The sequence below is a fragment of the Bicyclus anynana genome, chromosome 22 (assembly GCF_947172395.1).
Source record: "Bicyclus anynana chromosome 22, ilBicAnyn1.1, whole genome shotgun sequence".
In the NCBI taxonomy this organism is placed as follows: Eukaryota; Metazoa; Arthropoda; class Insecta; order Lepidoptera; family Nymphalidae; genus Bicyclus; species Bicyclus anynana.
In genome coordinates, this window is record NC_069104.1 from 9,824,801 (window position 1) to 9,842,212 (window position 17,412).

At 37.4% G+C, this 17,412-nt stretch overlaps 1 protein-coding gene across 2 annotated transcripts in view; it reads left to right on the top strand.

The window, feature by feature from the left end:
* LOC112053860 (F-box/LRR-repeat protein 7) overlaps nt 1-17,412 on the top strand; it is a 58,557-nt gene that overhangs the window by 32,207 nt on the left and 8,938 nt on the right. The window contains exons 2-5 of one of the 2 annotated variants that reach the window (XM_052888440.1): nt 12,141-12,371; nt 12,928-13,119; nt 14,691-14,835; nt 16,802-16,987. In XM_052888440.1, the coding sequence (XP_052744400.1) occupies nt 12,153-12,371; nt 12,928-13,119; nt 14,691-14,835; nt 16,802-16,987 (742 nt within the window). In that variant the 5' untranslated portion in view covers nt 12,141-12,152. The remainder of the gene's footprint in view (nt 1-12,140; nt 12,372-12,927; nt 13,120-14,690; nt 14,836-16,801; nt 16,988-17,412) is intronic. The other variant, XM_052888439.1, reaches the window with a different exon arrangement.

Genomic DNA, 17,412 nt, shown 5'->3' on the forward strand with positions numbered 1-17,412 from the left:
GCAGACACCCATTATGAGAAGTGCAGATGAAAATATTACCCATAATAACAATATGCGACTTCAAAGCAATATAACTTTTAAGTACAAGCGCATAAGGGGTTTATTCCCATGGTTTAATGGCCTATTGTGTTATCCGCCTTTGAGGCATAACTCCATTAGCTAAGTGAAGTCTAATATGCATTGTTCAGGTATTTTTTGAAATAAAGGCGTGACATTTGAAAGTACACCTACATTAAATACATGTGCATCATAGATATGTTACGAGAATACAAAGTCACCGCAAAAAGTGTTCCTTAGCGACTCATAGCGACATAAGTAAACCCAAAATTATGCATGTGTGCGCTCGGTGGAGTAGAAAAGTTTAGATCACTTTTTTCGGTGAATTTGTATTCACGTAACACATCTATAGTATAAAATCCAGTGGCTTAGCGAGCCTTGGAGAAAACAAGAGGTAAAGATTTATTCATAAACGAAACAAAAATGCTTCTTTAAAAAAAAATTAAAATAAAAAATATGACAGTGGTTTGACACCTATGTCGGACAATTTTATGTTGGGCGCACCCTTAACTCGGAAAGAACGTTTTTCTTTACTTTTCTAAAGTTTTAGAAAAGTTTTCTCTTTAGGCATTTTTTTATAATAGGTATTTTTTTCGGGACGCACCAGATTTTAAGAGAGATTGTGGATTACATTTTACTAATTTTTATTTTCACACGTAAGGGGCCCCTGTAATCTGGGGGCCCCCTATCATTGCTACGGTTGATACGGTGGTAGCTACGCCTCTGATAAAATCATTGACCCTGATAAATGAGAAAAAAGCAAAAACTATAAAGTACACCAAACTAACATGGACAAAGTGCCGAACATCACCTTATGTTTTGGTGATAAAAGCGACACACAGATAAATACCAGTAATTCAGTGCATTGCAGCTCTATGATAATGCAAAATGTGGACGTTGCAAACAAATTGTAGCGACAGCTTATTTACATTTTAGCCACTTGGAATATGTACCAAATTTGGTTATATGTAGTTAATTTTAAAAGTTCAAGCTTTCTATTTTAATTACCTGACGTCGCGCGGTTTTACCCACGTGGTTCCCGTTCCCGTAGGAAAACGGGAATAATATATAGTCTATAGCCTTCCTCGATAAATGGGCTATTTAACACTAAAACATTTTTTCAAATCGGACCAGTAGTTCCTGAGATTAGCGTATTATAACAAAAAAGAAACTCTTCAGCTTTACATATTTATATAGAATATAGATAAATATTTTGGTTTCTGTGGAGCATGGTGAGTGTAAGCTACATACGTAGAAGACAAGAAGGAGAGTCTAACCCTGTAGTGGGCGGTCAAAATAGGCAAAAAATTGCAACAAAAAGCATTCTATAGCTTACTTCGTGTTATGTTCTCAAGTCGTGCAAAGTTTTATTTAAATTCATTCAGTAGTTTCAGCGTGATGCACGGTCAACATAAAATACGGATAGAATGTCGGTCTGTTCAGTGTTCGTAGTCAGACAGACAGGTAGACATACAAAAATATTAAAAGTTGCCAACAAGTTACTGATAAATACATATGTACTTACATATGTATTTATCAGTAGTGTGGTAACTAGCTACGACCGGCGCCTATGAGGCTTTAGGTAGTGTTGTTGGTCGCTTTTAAATTTACATGTTTTTAATAAATAGTGTAGGAAATAGTAGTCTGTGACGGATAGGACGTCGCTCGATCTCGTGTTGGCTTCAGTTCAGTGTGCTCGTGGCGTTCGAGCCGTCCACATCTCTTGTTGTGTAATTCTTTATGGGTTACTTAGGATAGGCGGGGAGAGTGACTTGAGTGGAAAAGGGGAGTGTTTGATATCAGTCAAAGGTACCTTTAACCCTACACACATCGTTCACAAGTGCGTGACTCCACTCAAGGTCATTCTCTGCCATTCTAGGGTCTTATTTTGGTTACAGTTTGATTTATTAATTAAGTTGTCCTGACATCGTTGTGAATCATAACCTTTGTTCGACATTAGTTTTCTTATATTTGTAATCACCATTTGAGTACTATAATAGTTGGTACTTAGAAGAATTTTGAAACCATATATTCCTAATTTGGGAATTCAAATGAACCTTTGTTTATAGGCTATTAATACTGCGTAAGAGAAATCAAACGTTATTATTATATTTGGCTAAGCGATTCAATACATCAATCTTAATAGGCAATTTGGATTCCCTTTAGTTCGTTCCGACCAATTAAATACGAAATTTATCTACAGTTAATAGATAAACTACAAAATAGAAACAATTAAACAACCAAATAACATGATAGTACATTACATGGACAGCCATTTTGATTAGTTTGACGTTTCGATAAATTCTAATTCCAAAATACACTTTGGCGCCACCATTCACTAAGCCCACGCTTCGCCCTTGTAACTCCCGGACTTATTTGTACATTCAATTTTAAACCTAAATTGAACAATCGTAGAGTTTAAATTCCAATATGATTTTGAGTTGTATAGTTAATGCCCATCATAGCATAAGTCAATATATCAATTCGAAGCAATAATATAAGTGTCAACAAGTGATTAATTAGATAATGCAATAGTTGCATGCAATGTTAATGTTATACAGACTGTACAAATAATGTTGTAATTTACTTACAAGCTTCTATTTCGCTGTGTAAATTCAGAACATAGTAAGTGACATTTATTTACAGGTTTTTTTATTTAATTTCCCTGTTAGATATGCCATTAAGTACGAGTGCCCCATCCAGTGGGTGGGTGGTTTATGAACTTTAAAGTGACAGACTATAATTTCAATTTTTTTGTTTTTTTTTTTTTTAATAATTCTTTTATCATCTTCTCTTATTTAATAGCGCCCGTTAGTTGATAATAAATTGAATTGCTAGGTTACTGTAGTTGACAAAAAAGCTAGACAGATCGTCCGTCGGCATTGACTCGACATTTTAACGTCGCGATGGGACTGATTGCTTGTATGTATGTTTATATGGATATATGTTTGGTTGTTTATTACTCTTTAACGCCGCAATTAATGAAGCAAAATGGCTGAAATTTGGAATGGAAATAGATTTTACTCTTGATTACCACATACACTGCTCATCCCGAAAACAGGTTTGCGAAAACCTGATGATTTTGATGGTTTATTATACTAGAATATATAAATATAAATATTATATATTATACCAGAATATATAATATCTACATATAAATAAATAAGGAATAATATTAATAAATATAAATAATAAGGTAGATTGTTAGTCAGTTAGCCAATATATAATATAACACACGGCCATAATGTCCGTCGGTACTAACCCGACACTACGAGTATAACGCGATGTGTCACCGGTCAGCCATGTGAAACTGATAGCATCGTTAAAGCTCGCTATTATATATTATACTATAATATATAAATATAAATATTATATATTATACCAGAATATATAAATATAAATAAATAAGGACATATCTAGATTGTTAGTAAGTTAGCCGATATATACTCGTAATATAAAACACAGTCACAATGTCCGTCGGTACTAACCCGACATTATAACGCGATGTGTCACCGGTCAGCCATGTGAAATTGATAGCATTGTTAAAAATCGCTATTGTACCCACGAGAATATAAATATATAAGGACAGATTTAGATTGTTAGTACGTTAGCATAATATATATATAATATAACACACGGTCACAATGTCCGTCGGTACTAACCCGACGCTATAACGCGATGTGTCACCGGTCAGCCATGTGAAACTGATAGCATCGTTAAAGCTCGCTATTCAGATCAGGGGCGCGGGCAACATGTGAATGACAACTTTCACTGTATCGACTAATAGCTTTTACTATGGACGACGTTTTGAAACCATATTATATTACTAGCATACCCGACAGATGATATCCTGTCTAAACGAGAGCGATAGCTTGCAATGGCCAGACTTTCGAGTTTTATAGAATGGCTGGCTAGGATATTTATGACCAGTATACAGGCTGCTCGGGAGTATTTCCCATAACTCTGTTTAAAATTAATTAAAAATGTACCTATTCTAAAATTAATATTTTCGGGGTAAATATATTTATGTACCTAAATATATTAAATCCTTATAATTATGACGTAGCCAAGTTTTGCGTATTTTAAAATGCAAGGATAGATAAAGGCGTGTGTTACATGGATAGTCAAATTATTTGAATTACTTTGTATGAAAACATAAAAGTTTTTATTTTTTAGTTAACAAATACTACTGGGAAATGCTCCCGAGCACCCTGTATAGACTCTTAGACTGCTAACTTATGTTGATTTATAGTAACTATTTTATTTTTTATTTTTAAACTTTTCTTTATTTAAACTGAAGTACGGTTTACCTTTCTTTATTTAAATGGAGCACAGCATTGCTGTGTTTAGGTCACGAGAATACCTAACCGACGAACTTGAAAAGGGTGATGAGAATGGAACAAGTAACGGAGATATGCAAGAACCGTAGCAAATTAAAGGACGTGGTCTTCTTTTTATTCTTATATGGCAAGTTAGCCCTTGACCGCCAACTCACCCGATATTAAGTGACGATATAATCTAACGGTTTATGTCATAGACGTTATAGGGAAATCCCCAGGGGATCATTCAGCCGCTGAGTTGTCGAATTTAACCTCTAGTGTGACCAAAACGCGTGCTAAGTAAACACCTCGTCTTCGTGACTCGTTGTAAAGGCATTCAATTTAACGCCTAAACGTATCAAAACGTTTCATAACAAACCCATTATGGCCGGTTTATTAAAACACGGCATATTGGACAGTAAGTGCGAGTTAATTTAAGCAAATACTAGTTGTGCCCAAGGGCGATGCGTGGGCCAATTGGCGCCATCTTAAAGTGTGTTATTAACCTAAATACGCGGTTAGTAGAGTCAGCACTTAGACATGGACTTAGCCGTCAATTGGGCATTATAATCTTGAGGTATTGATCAGTTAATTATTACTGGAGAGGTTAAGCTTAATCACGATTATGAATTGATTGGTGAGGGCTTTATGCGACTTGGAAGCAAAGGATTATGTATTTTACCGTATTTATGTTTATGTGTCATTGAAGCATTGGCAAACAAACTTTTAGCATTGGCACAGAATACATACTGGTAAAATAGTAAAGGTCTGGTCATAAGTTTTATTATATTATTAGTCATACGCTCCATTTTTTTATCTATATCCTACTAATATCATAAACGTGAAAGTTTGTATGGATGTTTAGATGTTTGTTTGAATATTTGTTACTCATCAACGCCGCGACTTCTGAAGCGATTTGGCTGAAATTTGGAATGGAAATAGATTTTACTCTGGATTAACACATAGGCTACTTTTTATCCCGAAAAAATACATGGTTTCCCGAGACTTGCGAAAACTGATGATTTTGATAAAATTAATGTTTGTTACTCTTTCACGCCTCGATTACTGAACTGAGTTGAGAGAGAAAATTGGTATTGACATATATTAAAGCCTGGATTAACAGATATGCTACTTTTTATCTCGGAAAAATCCATGGTTCCCGAGGGATTTGTTAAAAACTAGGGATTTGTTCCACGCGGACGAAGTCACGGGCGTCCGCTAGTAATCAATTAATCAGAAATTTATGGATCATCTAAACTGATTTTAAAAAGTGTCATATGCTATATTTTATCTACGGGAACGGCAACTACTTGGGTAAAACCGTAGACGTCTGCGAGTAAACAATAAACCAATTTTTTTACAAGTCAGACATTTTTAGCGGTGCCTCTCCAAACTGGACATACCCTACGGGCATGCGAAGATTGCCGACGATAACATAATTATATTATGAAGATGGCCAACGACCCCGTATCACTCATCGCCTACGATCCTGTCTTCACTATGATTATAAAACGATTTATTGCACTCGAGTGTTCGGAATACAGCGAGATTGATGTCGATAAATATTACGAGACACAACATTGTCTTCGAAAACCATTCGAAAGTGACCCTTATGTTCTAATCTTTAAGGGTTCCAGGAAATTATGTGGTTACGTAAAAATCGCAGCCTCCTTTCCTTTAAACCGAACCGCCATCCGCCTACACTCGGTATTCGCAATTTATACGATTCTAGAGACGTGATCTCCGAGCCCGGACGAATTATATAGGGACCTGCCTCGTTAGCCAATACCTTCGGTCAAAGTATAAGATCAACGATCTAACGTATTTATAAAAACTGGATCTATAGATTCGATGTTTCATTGTTGTAATCGTTTTCGTCGGGTAAAGAGTTCCCTAAAAAGTGCGGTTTGTGTAATGTTATAAAAAGCGGTCAACAACTTCTAGTTAACTAAAAGACGAAGTAACGTTACATTTGTAAGTATTTCTAACTTAATTATATCAAAATTGTAACGAAAACAATATCTAAAAAGAATAAATGCTTCACCCAGAACAGCTAAACATCGATCAAGCAATCGAATGTTAAGTGTACCGAAACTAAGCGATGTGTTTGTCTATGTAAAATTTACACGTGTCTGTTCCTATTGGGCAATTAAATTTATAGTTGTGTGCAGCGTAAGCATATTAATAATATTAATATTATTGGTATTAAATATTTGGCGATGTGTAAGTTTACCTAGTCCCCCTCAAAAACAACAGACAATTTAGTAGAATTTGAGTGCGATACAGGTCCATAGGCATTCGGTCTGAGTCTCCGAGACATCGATGCTAAAATATCGCGTGGCGATTGTTTCCGATTTACGATCGACTCCGCTATAACGATTCCTGATTATTCACCCGCTTCGAGATATATTTCTTCTATTGCCCTTTATAAATCGGTATCCACTAAATTAATGTTCCTTCAAACTAAGTTAGAACAACGGAATAGATAGAGCTATCAGTAATTTAAATAAGTTTTCGACTTTTATTATCACCATTATCTAATAACTTTACCTGACGTTTCAAAAGTGCTTGTAAAGTAAGCCTAACCCAAATAAATGAATTTGATTTTGACTTTATCATGGTTTGAAGTTGCTTCACGCGGTCTAGGTAGAGCAAACTGACAAAAATCGTCACGTTAATAAATAGCGTTACGCGTTGCTCATCGCGTGTCTTTTTCGTCACTATGGGACGAAAGAGAAAGCGATACGTAATCTCCCCGAACCAGGAATATATTTCACGGGCGATACCCATCAAAACTTGTGTAGTCAGTGTTGTTCTATGCAGTAGCTGTGATTTCTATGGTGGGTTGAGAAATAACGTTTCAAAGGTAAAAAAAATTCAGTCCTTTCGATTAACCAGATTATAGTTAACTTGCAAAAAAACTGTCATAAGAGTACGTACCTACATAACGTAGACAATTAGGTATCTCGTAACGTGCATCCCATCCTACTATAGGCGATTTTTCTCTTTTCATAAAAACACATATAACTCCATCGCAACATTGTCTTTAAATCCTTAAAATTTGATTTTTTACTGTGTTTTTCTAAGGATTATCACGAAGCTAGTAGATTAGCGACTGGAGACACTAGGTATATCTCATATTATGCCCAGGAAAATATAAATAAATAACTAGGATAGTCTAGCCAATAGTCCATGAAATAACATCGCCAAAAGACCGTGTGAAACCGCCGGGCCTGGCTATACTATACCGAGTATAGCATGGTTATTAAGTTGATCCTGTAATGTTTCACAATGGATGTATAAATCAATCGCGGATGTCATCCGTAGCTGGACATCCCATCGAGGGTGCATCGACATCCGTATTGCATAATGACAAATCGATGTAGGTCTACTGTTTTGCTTAACCGATTATGGCAACATTGTTGAAATAATTTTCTCATACGTTATCTGGGCGGATTGACAGGGGCTCTCAACCTTTTCCACTAACGTTTTCTTTAGCAGAAAAATAAACATTTTTTTGTTATTTTGTAATAGTGGACCCGGTCAAGCTTCGATTTGACTTATGTGCACTTTTTCTCTATCCCTACCCTACACTACACTACCCCTTTTCTACTCTAGCCTACCCCTAGCCTATCCTACCCTACCCCCATCCTACCCCTGAATTAATTTTACATTGTTTTTAAGATGTAATCTGCTTTTCGTCGCGGAGGTAAATCCAACGAATCAAAAACCATGAAAATTGGTCCAGCAGATCTCGAGTAATAACTGTTGAAACAATTTTTGTTTTATATATCTTTGTATATACAGGATCCATATTTAATTATTATTTTTATCTTAACATAAATAGTCATTAGTCAATCTCCTAATTTTGTGAGACACTAAAATATTACTTAATCGTTTAATAGTAACTTACTCGTAATTATCTGTTATGTAATGCTAATTCTAATCCTTGATTATAAGTAAAAACAATTATTTAAACATTGTTTCCTATAGCAATCCCTGCAAAGTGTTTCTCCGATCTTTCCCTCATGATCCAAGCTCTTTGCATTTTAAAGAAGTTTGTCCTGGGTTTTCTGTAATCTAAATACCTTAGAAAATTATACAATTCATAGTCTATTTTCAGATAGTCTAGGCTTAGAGTTAGATTAGGTTCTAAATTCAGTATCCTGTCTGGGCAGCAAAAATTGACTTTTGTTCGCTGATTTCGCTGAGCAAAGACATTTTTTCTGAGCTAGTGAGATGAAAAATTACTTTTCCAACCAATCGAGCTTCCATCACTGAGATTATTATACATAATTTATACTAATATGTGAGGTTGTAGACGAGGTAAAAGATGTGAGGTTGTAGGCAACCTATGGATCGATTAAACCGATTTTGAAAATTCTTTTATCAAAAGACAGACCACGTGTGGGTGTCAATGGTTTGTTATCCCTGTGTTCCTACGAGAACGGGAACTATGGGAAAATGCGGCAAGTCTGATAGTTAGTAATAAAAAAAGCTGACTTTTTTATAGAAGGTTATTTAACAAGCAATCTAGAAAAATGCTAATAACCGGCAATCCAAGCAACGCCGCAGGCTGGAGCCTGTACACAGCTGAACCGACAGACCGCAATTACATCGGTTTATATCTGTACAGCAATTTGAAAATTTAATTGTCCAATAAATTATGTAACCAGCATCTTGACAGCCTTATAAACATTACCCGGGTGTTTTATTCTCATAATCATAACGTTGGAGCCGTTCTGTCGTATTTCATTGAATATTTATGTTGGTTTAAGTCCTAGCGGATGCTTTTACGGTGGGATTCTTTTGGAAAAGTGCACAAGGAACCACTAAAATTATTATTAAGGACTAGCGGGCGTCAACGACTTCGCCCGCGTGGAATTCAGTTTTTCACAAATCCCGCGGGAACCATGGATTTTTCCGGGACGAAAAGTGGCCTATGAGTTAATCCCGAGTAAAATCTTTTTTCATTCTAAATTTCAGCCGAATCGCCGCAAAATTGACAAAGTTTCATACAAACTTTCTTTCCCTATTTTATCCCCTTGGGGGTAGAGTTGATCATAATCCTTTCTTAGCGGATGCTACGTCATAACATCTACCTGCATGAAAAATTTCAGCGCGATCCGACCAGTGGCTGTGCGTTGATAGATCACTATGATATATATATTTAAATTCATCATCTAAATCATCTTTTTTCTCAACTAAATGAAGAACTTTAACTGTATGTGCTTGTAATAATAGTTCGGGCTGTAGTCGAACGCAGACCTTACGGATTTGAATCCGGCCTCTTAAAAAGGGATGCTTAAAATATAAGGTGTTTAGTCTCATAAATCATAATGATAACGTTGGTATTTCATTATGTATTTATGTTACTTTCAGTCCTAGAGGATGCCTTTCAGTCCTAGGGGTGCATCGGGAACCATTAAAAGTTTTAGTGGGTTAAGCACATATTTAATTGCACTGAAACAAAAACATAGTCTTAAGAGGATTTTCAAAATTTTCAACTTTTAATTGCGAATGAAACAACGTCTGAGTTATAAATAACACATCACATTATTTAACCGACTTCAAAAAAGGAGTTGGTTCTCAATTCGACTGTATGTTTTTTTTTGTATGCATGTTACCTAATTACTCGAAGACGGCTGGGCCGATTACAATAATTCTTTTTTTGTTTGAAAGGGTATAACTCCTGAGGTGGTTCCATTGTCACCATTTTCGGATCTGATGATGGGATCCTGGAGAAATCGAGGGGAACTTTCAAAAATAGTACGGGATACTTTAGCGTTTTATATTTTTTTTCTGCAACGTGTCCTATATCAAAATATCACCCTATTATATAACTATGTTTGGTCGAGTTAGAAGATTACGAGGTGTCGTAAATAAAAACTTTTTATTATCCTTCCAGAGATATAAACTATTTCAAAATTTTCTGAACGACTTTATAAAGGACTTAAGCTTTAGTTTCGTCGTAACGACAAAGTTAGCTACAAGTTTTGCTAAGGTAATTATAACAGTAAGTTAATTAGGTTACTTTGAAAAGTCGGTATTTCATAATTAGTTTTCTTTGATAAGTAAACATGTGAGGCTTACTAATATTTTGACGGCCTCTGTGGCGCAGTGGTATGCGTGGTGTATTTACAAAACGTAGGTCCTGGGTTCGATCCCCGGTTGGGTCGATTGATTTTCTTAATTGGTTCAGGTCGTGGTGGGAGACTTCGGCCGTGACTAGCACTTAACCGGCAAAGCCGCACCACCAAGCAATTTAGCGTTCCGGTACGATGTCGTGTAGAAACCGAAACGGGTTTGGATTTTCATCCTACTCCTAACAAGTTGGCCCACTTCCATATTGCATCTTCACTTACCATCAGATGAGACTGTAGTCAATGGAAAACTAGGCAGAGCTAGGTATTATAAAAACGTATGCAATTACCCTTATGTCAATTATTAATCATCAATACTACATAGTCATATTGCAGTCAAGGACAAACATGGCATTTCATAATTGAAAAAAAAACATGAGAGGTGTCAAGGGACACCCGGGTGGAACTAAGTTCGCTTTAGATATCATCGTTATCGCTATCGCTATCGCTATTGCATCCCATCCCATCCATCCCATCTCAACACATCCCATTCCATCAAATCTTTGAACATTCATCAAAAGGAACTTCGTTCCAAGGATCGGGGTCGGAGGGCTTTTTGGGGTCGGGGGGCCTTCTGAGATCAGGGGGGCTTTTTGGGGTCAGGGGGTTTTATTGGGGTCGGGGGGCTTTTTGGGGTCGGGGGCCCTTTTGAGGTCGGGGGGCCTTTTGTGGCTTCTGGAGCTCACCAGCTGCCTTCAGGTTACGGCTTACAACCATAGCAAAAACATTACCCTCCTTCTTACGCAGTCAGGTTAAAAGTGTCGTTACAACTTTTTGGTCTTAATTTTATCCGACTAGCCTCCTTTCGCAACGCGCGCTAAGGAACTTTGTTCCAAAACTAGCACTTTTAATCTTGAGCTTTTATAAGGATATGACCTCAACGCTAAGTTACCTCAATTCCGTTTTTACGAGGGCAGGGATATCGTTACCCTAACCTACAACGAGATTACTCAGCAAATCCTCCAGGTTACTTTGAACCTCTCATATATCTGATAGTGGCTATCCGATTTAGGTAAGACGTCAGACTGATTGATAGACATCTTTTTGGTAGCATGATTTATATTAGGATAAATCCAAAGGAATCTTATGTTTATTGGAAACATATATTATTTAACTAGCATACGCCCAATACCTATCTACGAGAAATTTAACTTTTTTTGGGATGTATTTATTTTCATCAGTTCATGTGAGATAGAGAGACGTGTTGCTCGAAGATTACCGTTAATAGACATAAAGGCAAAAAAAGTAGGAAGGCCATATATTTTCATACTTAAAATATTGAATTAAGTCGAGCTGTTTAGGAGGAGTGCGACCATTACACAATACTGACACGAGACTTTATTAGAACTTTTGCTGCTATTCTTCCATCTTTCCAATTACATTTTAATGTTATACAAGGATAGTTATTTCCGAATAAATTTATCAATTAATCGCAGATGTCATCTGTAGCTAAACGTGTAAGGGTATATCCACTAAAGTTCTAAAGTTATTTAAAGTTAGTGAATATGCCGGTCATCCCATCGAGGTTGATCGACATCCAACATATTACACAATATAAATCCATATAGACCTACTGTTAAACGTAAATACACGTTAATTTTAACATGTGCTTCCTTTCCAGATTTCCTGCAGCATGTCAACCGGAGGCTGCGCCGGGCCCGGCGTGTGCGGGGGCGCCCGGCGCCGCCCGCCGCCGCCGCCCGAGCCAGCGCTGACCCTCGCGGCGGACTTGAGCGAGCTGAGCCTCGACCAGGGCTACCACACGCTCGCAGACTGCGGGCCACCATCGCGAAGGCGGCGAGACAACACGTTGACTGATGCGCTGTGGCTGAAGATATTGTCTTATCTTGAGGTAACAGCATAGTCATTAACTTTAGCAATGACATGTGTCGCGAGCAAGCCCTGAACCTCGCGGTTGACTTGAGCGAGCTAAGCCTCGACCAAGGGTAGCCTATGTTTTGTTACAAGGTCTGATTTATTTTTATACCTAAATTTCTTAGACTTCCAAGGAAGAATCCTTTAAACCTATAATATACTTTTAGCAGACTCAGAAGTGTATTACAAAAATAAGAAAACCAATGTCGAACAAAGGTATTCGACATTGGTTTTCTTATTTGACATTTTAACGATGATTCACAACATTTGTCATATCGCAAGGCGTTCCCGCCAACCGATCGTTACCCCTCTCTAACTCCCTAATCTTTACGGAAACAAGTGGCGCGATCTAGCGTCGGCACAAGCCAACACGAGATCGAACGACGTCATATCCATCTCTACTATATATTTCCTACAATATCTAAGGTCACAAGTCCTGGGACCTGCTCGGGATGTTTCCTCTACCACATCATCTGAGGGTACAATTCTTGACGTCGCTACCCGCCTTAGATTTGTTTTTTACTTTATTCCAGGTGTCAGATCTGTGTCGCATGTCGCGCGTATGTCGGCGCTGGTCGCGGTTCGTGGCCCGACTGACGGCGCAGCCGGAGCCGTGGCGGCGCATCCGAGCGGCTGGGCCATTGGAGGTAGCGGCCCGGTGTGCGGGCGCTAGGGCCGGCCCGTGCGTCAGCGATGTGCGGGAGTGGCGGACCAAGACTTGTGCTGTGAGGAAACTTTTTTTAAGAGTATTAATTATCATCGCGTGCGATTAACTCGCATAACTCGTGGGTCTAAGCTCCATATCTCCTCTCCTATAAGAAGGGAAGCCTGGTTAGTAGGCAGTTAAAATAGGCTGATGATGATAAACTTATCTAAACTAATATTATCGAAGTAAGTTTTCATTTGTTTGTTTGTTGAGATTTAACTCAAAAACTACTGCGATGGTTTTACAAATTCATTCACCATTGGAAATCTACATGTTCAACGATTAACATAAGCTATATTTCATCCCAGTATTTTGTCGGAAACGAGAACTACGCACGTAAAACTGCAAGACGTCTGTTACTTTATATTAGCTCAGGCTTACCTCTAAGATATTGGGAAGGCATCCAATGAAAACTGTTACTTCTATAGAGAGGGTTATACTCTGAGACACGCTCATCGAGTATGCGGTTTCGTTGATTTGAGAACAGATAGACAAAGAGGGAGAACGGGCAAGGTGGATGTGCAAAGAATTATCACACGCATACTATCAGGAGACCAGGAACGGGGAGAAGTATTTAGAGAGAGAGCGAGAGAAAACAGAACGAACCGAAAAGAAGGATAGAAAGAAATAAGAAATAGAAAAACTTATATGCTTATGGAATATCCAAGTTGGAACTTAGATTTCATATATTATCAACCCATATTCGGCTTACTGTTGAGCACGAGTCTCCTCTCAGAATGAGAGGGGTTAGGCCAATAATTCACCACGCTAGCTCAATGTGGATTGGCAGACTTCACACACGTAGATAATTAAGTAAATTCTCAAGTAAGTGTACAGGTTTCCTCACGATGTTTTTCCTTCACCGTTTAAGAAACATGATATTTAATTTCTTAAACTGCACATGACTGAAAAGTTGGAGGTGCATGACCGGGACCGGATTCAAATCTTTGCCCTCTGTAATCGGATGAATCATATCCTCTGGGCTATCACAGGTCTTAGAATTATCAACAACATATTTTCTTTCATGATATGCTTCATCTCATTAGTAATCATTAGTAACGGTATAACGCCCCCGAAATCTTGCCAAGAATAGAAAAAACTGCCTCGTACATAATAGGCATTAATAAATCTAATTCATCTAGACTTGGCAGGGACTGTGGATGATCAAATGAGTATCGACATTTTTACGATATCTGAGCCTATTTTTGTCTTTGACGGCAAGTTACAGGTAGTTAAGTAGTATTTATATTAAAGGACCTAATTTTTATATCCTAATAATGAAACAAAATCAATATTTATATTCATAATACATAATAGAGTTAGCTTTTAATTATACCTGTTTTAATTTATTTTTAACTAGCTGTCACCGCGCGGTTTCACCGGCGTGGTTCCTGTTCTGGTTGGAATACGGGGATAATATATGGCCTTCCTCGATAAAAGTGATGTGTGATTGTGTGTGTACGTTTGTGTGTGTGTGATTGAAGCGATTTACGGAGAGCGTGATCGTGTGAAAGATAGGTTACTTATCACAGGCTCTCGTCTGAGTAAAGATACTCTCGTTCTATTAAAACTTTGTTTTATTTGTCTCAGGTGACGGTGGCAGGGGCCCAGCTGCTCGTCGCGACGTTTAGGAACTTAACCCACATAGCTTTGACCGGCTCCAACACTATGGACGCGCGGGCACTGGCGCCGATTATCACGGATTTGGTCGACTTGAGGCATATTGACCTTACAGGTAAGTTCTTTTGAAATATGCTTGCAAATTAATTTAGGAAAACATTTAAGACTCACGTGATACAACGTCAGAGTATGCCCGACTAGTTTCGAACCCATGCGGGGCCCTTACTCATGAGCTGGTTCTTCCATCGCGGCACGACTCAAACTTCGCAATTAGGATTGCGCCCCGTTTTTAATCCCCGACTCAAAAAGGGTGTTACAAGTTTGACGTGTCTGTCTGTTTGCCAGTCTGTCTGTGGCACCATAGCCCCAGAACGGATGAAGCGATTTCAATTTTTTTTTTAAATGAAAAGTGACTTATGGGGAAGTGTTGTTAGACACGTTAGATAAAAATCGGTTAAGCCGTTTAAAAGTTGTGGGGGTTGAAAGTGGGGAAGAATAACCGAATGTCTGCAAATATACTCGAGTGTGTTAATCATTTCATGGTTTTTTCAAAATTTTCATTCGATAACACTCACGATAGTTTAAATTCTAAAATGCTTGAAAACGTTTTTGTTCAGGTTTGTAATAGGGCCTTCAACCGTGGCTATGAGTGTGCATTTATCCAAGCACATAATAGGCGCAGCCTCCGGCCGCGCACTTCATTGTTCACCAACCTTTGGCCGGGAGGTTGTGATTTTTTTTCAATTGGTTGTTTGTGATTTTGTATTTATTATATATAAAACATGCTAAAATATAAATAGAAGGCGCGAAGGGGTCGAAAGTGTACATCGTTTTCACGCAGACGAAGTCGGGGACATCTGCTAGTCTGAAATAAATTATTATTTAATATTATTATTATAAAATTGATAGAGAGTATCGTAATCGGAATAATCGGAAGTCTATGTTATGACGTTATTTTTGTTTTTTAATTACTACTTTTCAGTTTTTTAAATAATGATTTAATTGGTTAAGACAACATGTTATCATGGTTATAGTTAGATTAATTTCGATATACGGTTTTTAGGATTAAATATACCTAATAATTGAAAACACGCTTGATAAAACCGACTAATCGAATTTTACTCTATTGTCACCAAGTTAAGAATTTTTGTATAAATTGTCTTTCAATTTCGTCTGAAACGTTTTAGTCAAAATACGTCTTGCCAATGAAAAGATAACAACAAAAAGTTTCAAGAATAAAACGGATTATAAATTGAATTTATTAAATAAGTTTTTGCGTTCAAAATTAAACCGCTATTGTTTACGAACAAGTTACTAATCAAGAACTTTACGAAAGTCATATCAGGGAGATTTCCAGTGATTAATCCGAAATGTTAAACTTAAATATTGTTTTCAAAGTTCTGGAAAAGCCTGTCCTAATTTTCAAAGGCGAAATCTTATTTTTGGTTTATTTGTTTATTCATCCCAAAAATTGAATTAGTTGAAAACCTTGAATTTAATTCAGGTGTTAAATATCTCGTGTCTAAAACGGTGAAGTCAAACATCGTGAAGAAACCAGCATACCAGAGAATTTTCTTGATTCTCTGCGTGTGTGAATCTGCATTGGGCCAGCGTGGTGGACTTTGGCCTAACCCTTAAGACTTGAGCTCAGCAGTGAGCCAAATATGGGTTAATAATGATGAAGTTAATTTCTAAGATACATTTTTTTCATTGTCTTTCATAAGTGGTTCGCAGCTGCTATATGCTGGCGACTCGAGACCGTATAATTTTGTCAAATATTAAACCATTTGGTTAAAGTTTAGTGTTTACGACCCCAAGTGACGTCATGAAACAGATAAAATATAGCCCATCATTGCCGACAACTGTTTGCCTCGTATTGTTAAAAAAAAATTTAAAAATTAAATTTTATATACATATAATAATGTCTCAAAAAATACGATATTTTTTTCAATTTAGTAGAACGATAATGAACAATTAAAGGCACTTTAAAAAAAGTGTCAACTAGCCTATAGCCGTTTTAAATAGGCTAATTATGACGATGGTGATAAAAAAAGATTGTTAAAATTTCACTTTCTTTTCAGGTTGCCCAAACGTGGACTGGCCAGAGTGGGCGTGGTTGGAGAGTAGGTTGACTACGAGACGACCGCCCATAGAGTACATAGACCTGACTGACTGTGGAGCGGTCACAGACGCCGGTCTATGCGCCTTGCTACATACTTGCCCTTCGCTGCAATACCTTTACCTCAGAAGATGCACTCTAGTCACGGGTAAGGTTTCAGAGAAAAAATAATAATAGACATTGATAAAAGTTAATAATATAATTGAAAAAAAAAATCTAGTTTAAAAGCTATAATGACTAAGCGAATAGAAAAGGTATCAACAATAACTAAACAAGATAATAATTCAGATAGTAATCGAGAAATGCATAAGTACAGAAGTGGCCACGGTAGAACCCATCATTATCAACCCGTATTTGGCTCACTGCTGAGCTCGAATTTCCTCTCAGAATGAGAAGGGTTAGGCCAATAGTCCACCACGATGGCCCAATGCGGATTGGCAGACTTAACACACTCATAGAATTAAGAAAATTCTCTGGTAAGCAGGTTTCCTCACGATGTTTTTCCATCACCGTTAGAGACACGTGATATTTAAATTCTTAAGACGCATCTCCGGAAAAGAAAAGTGCATACTC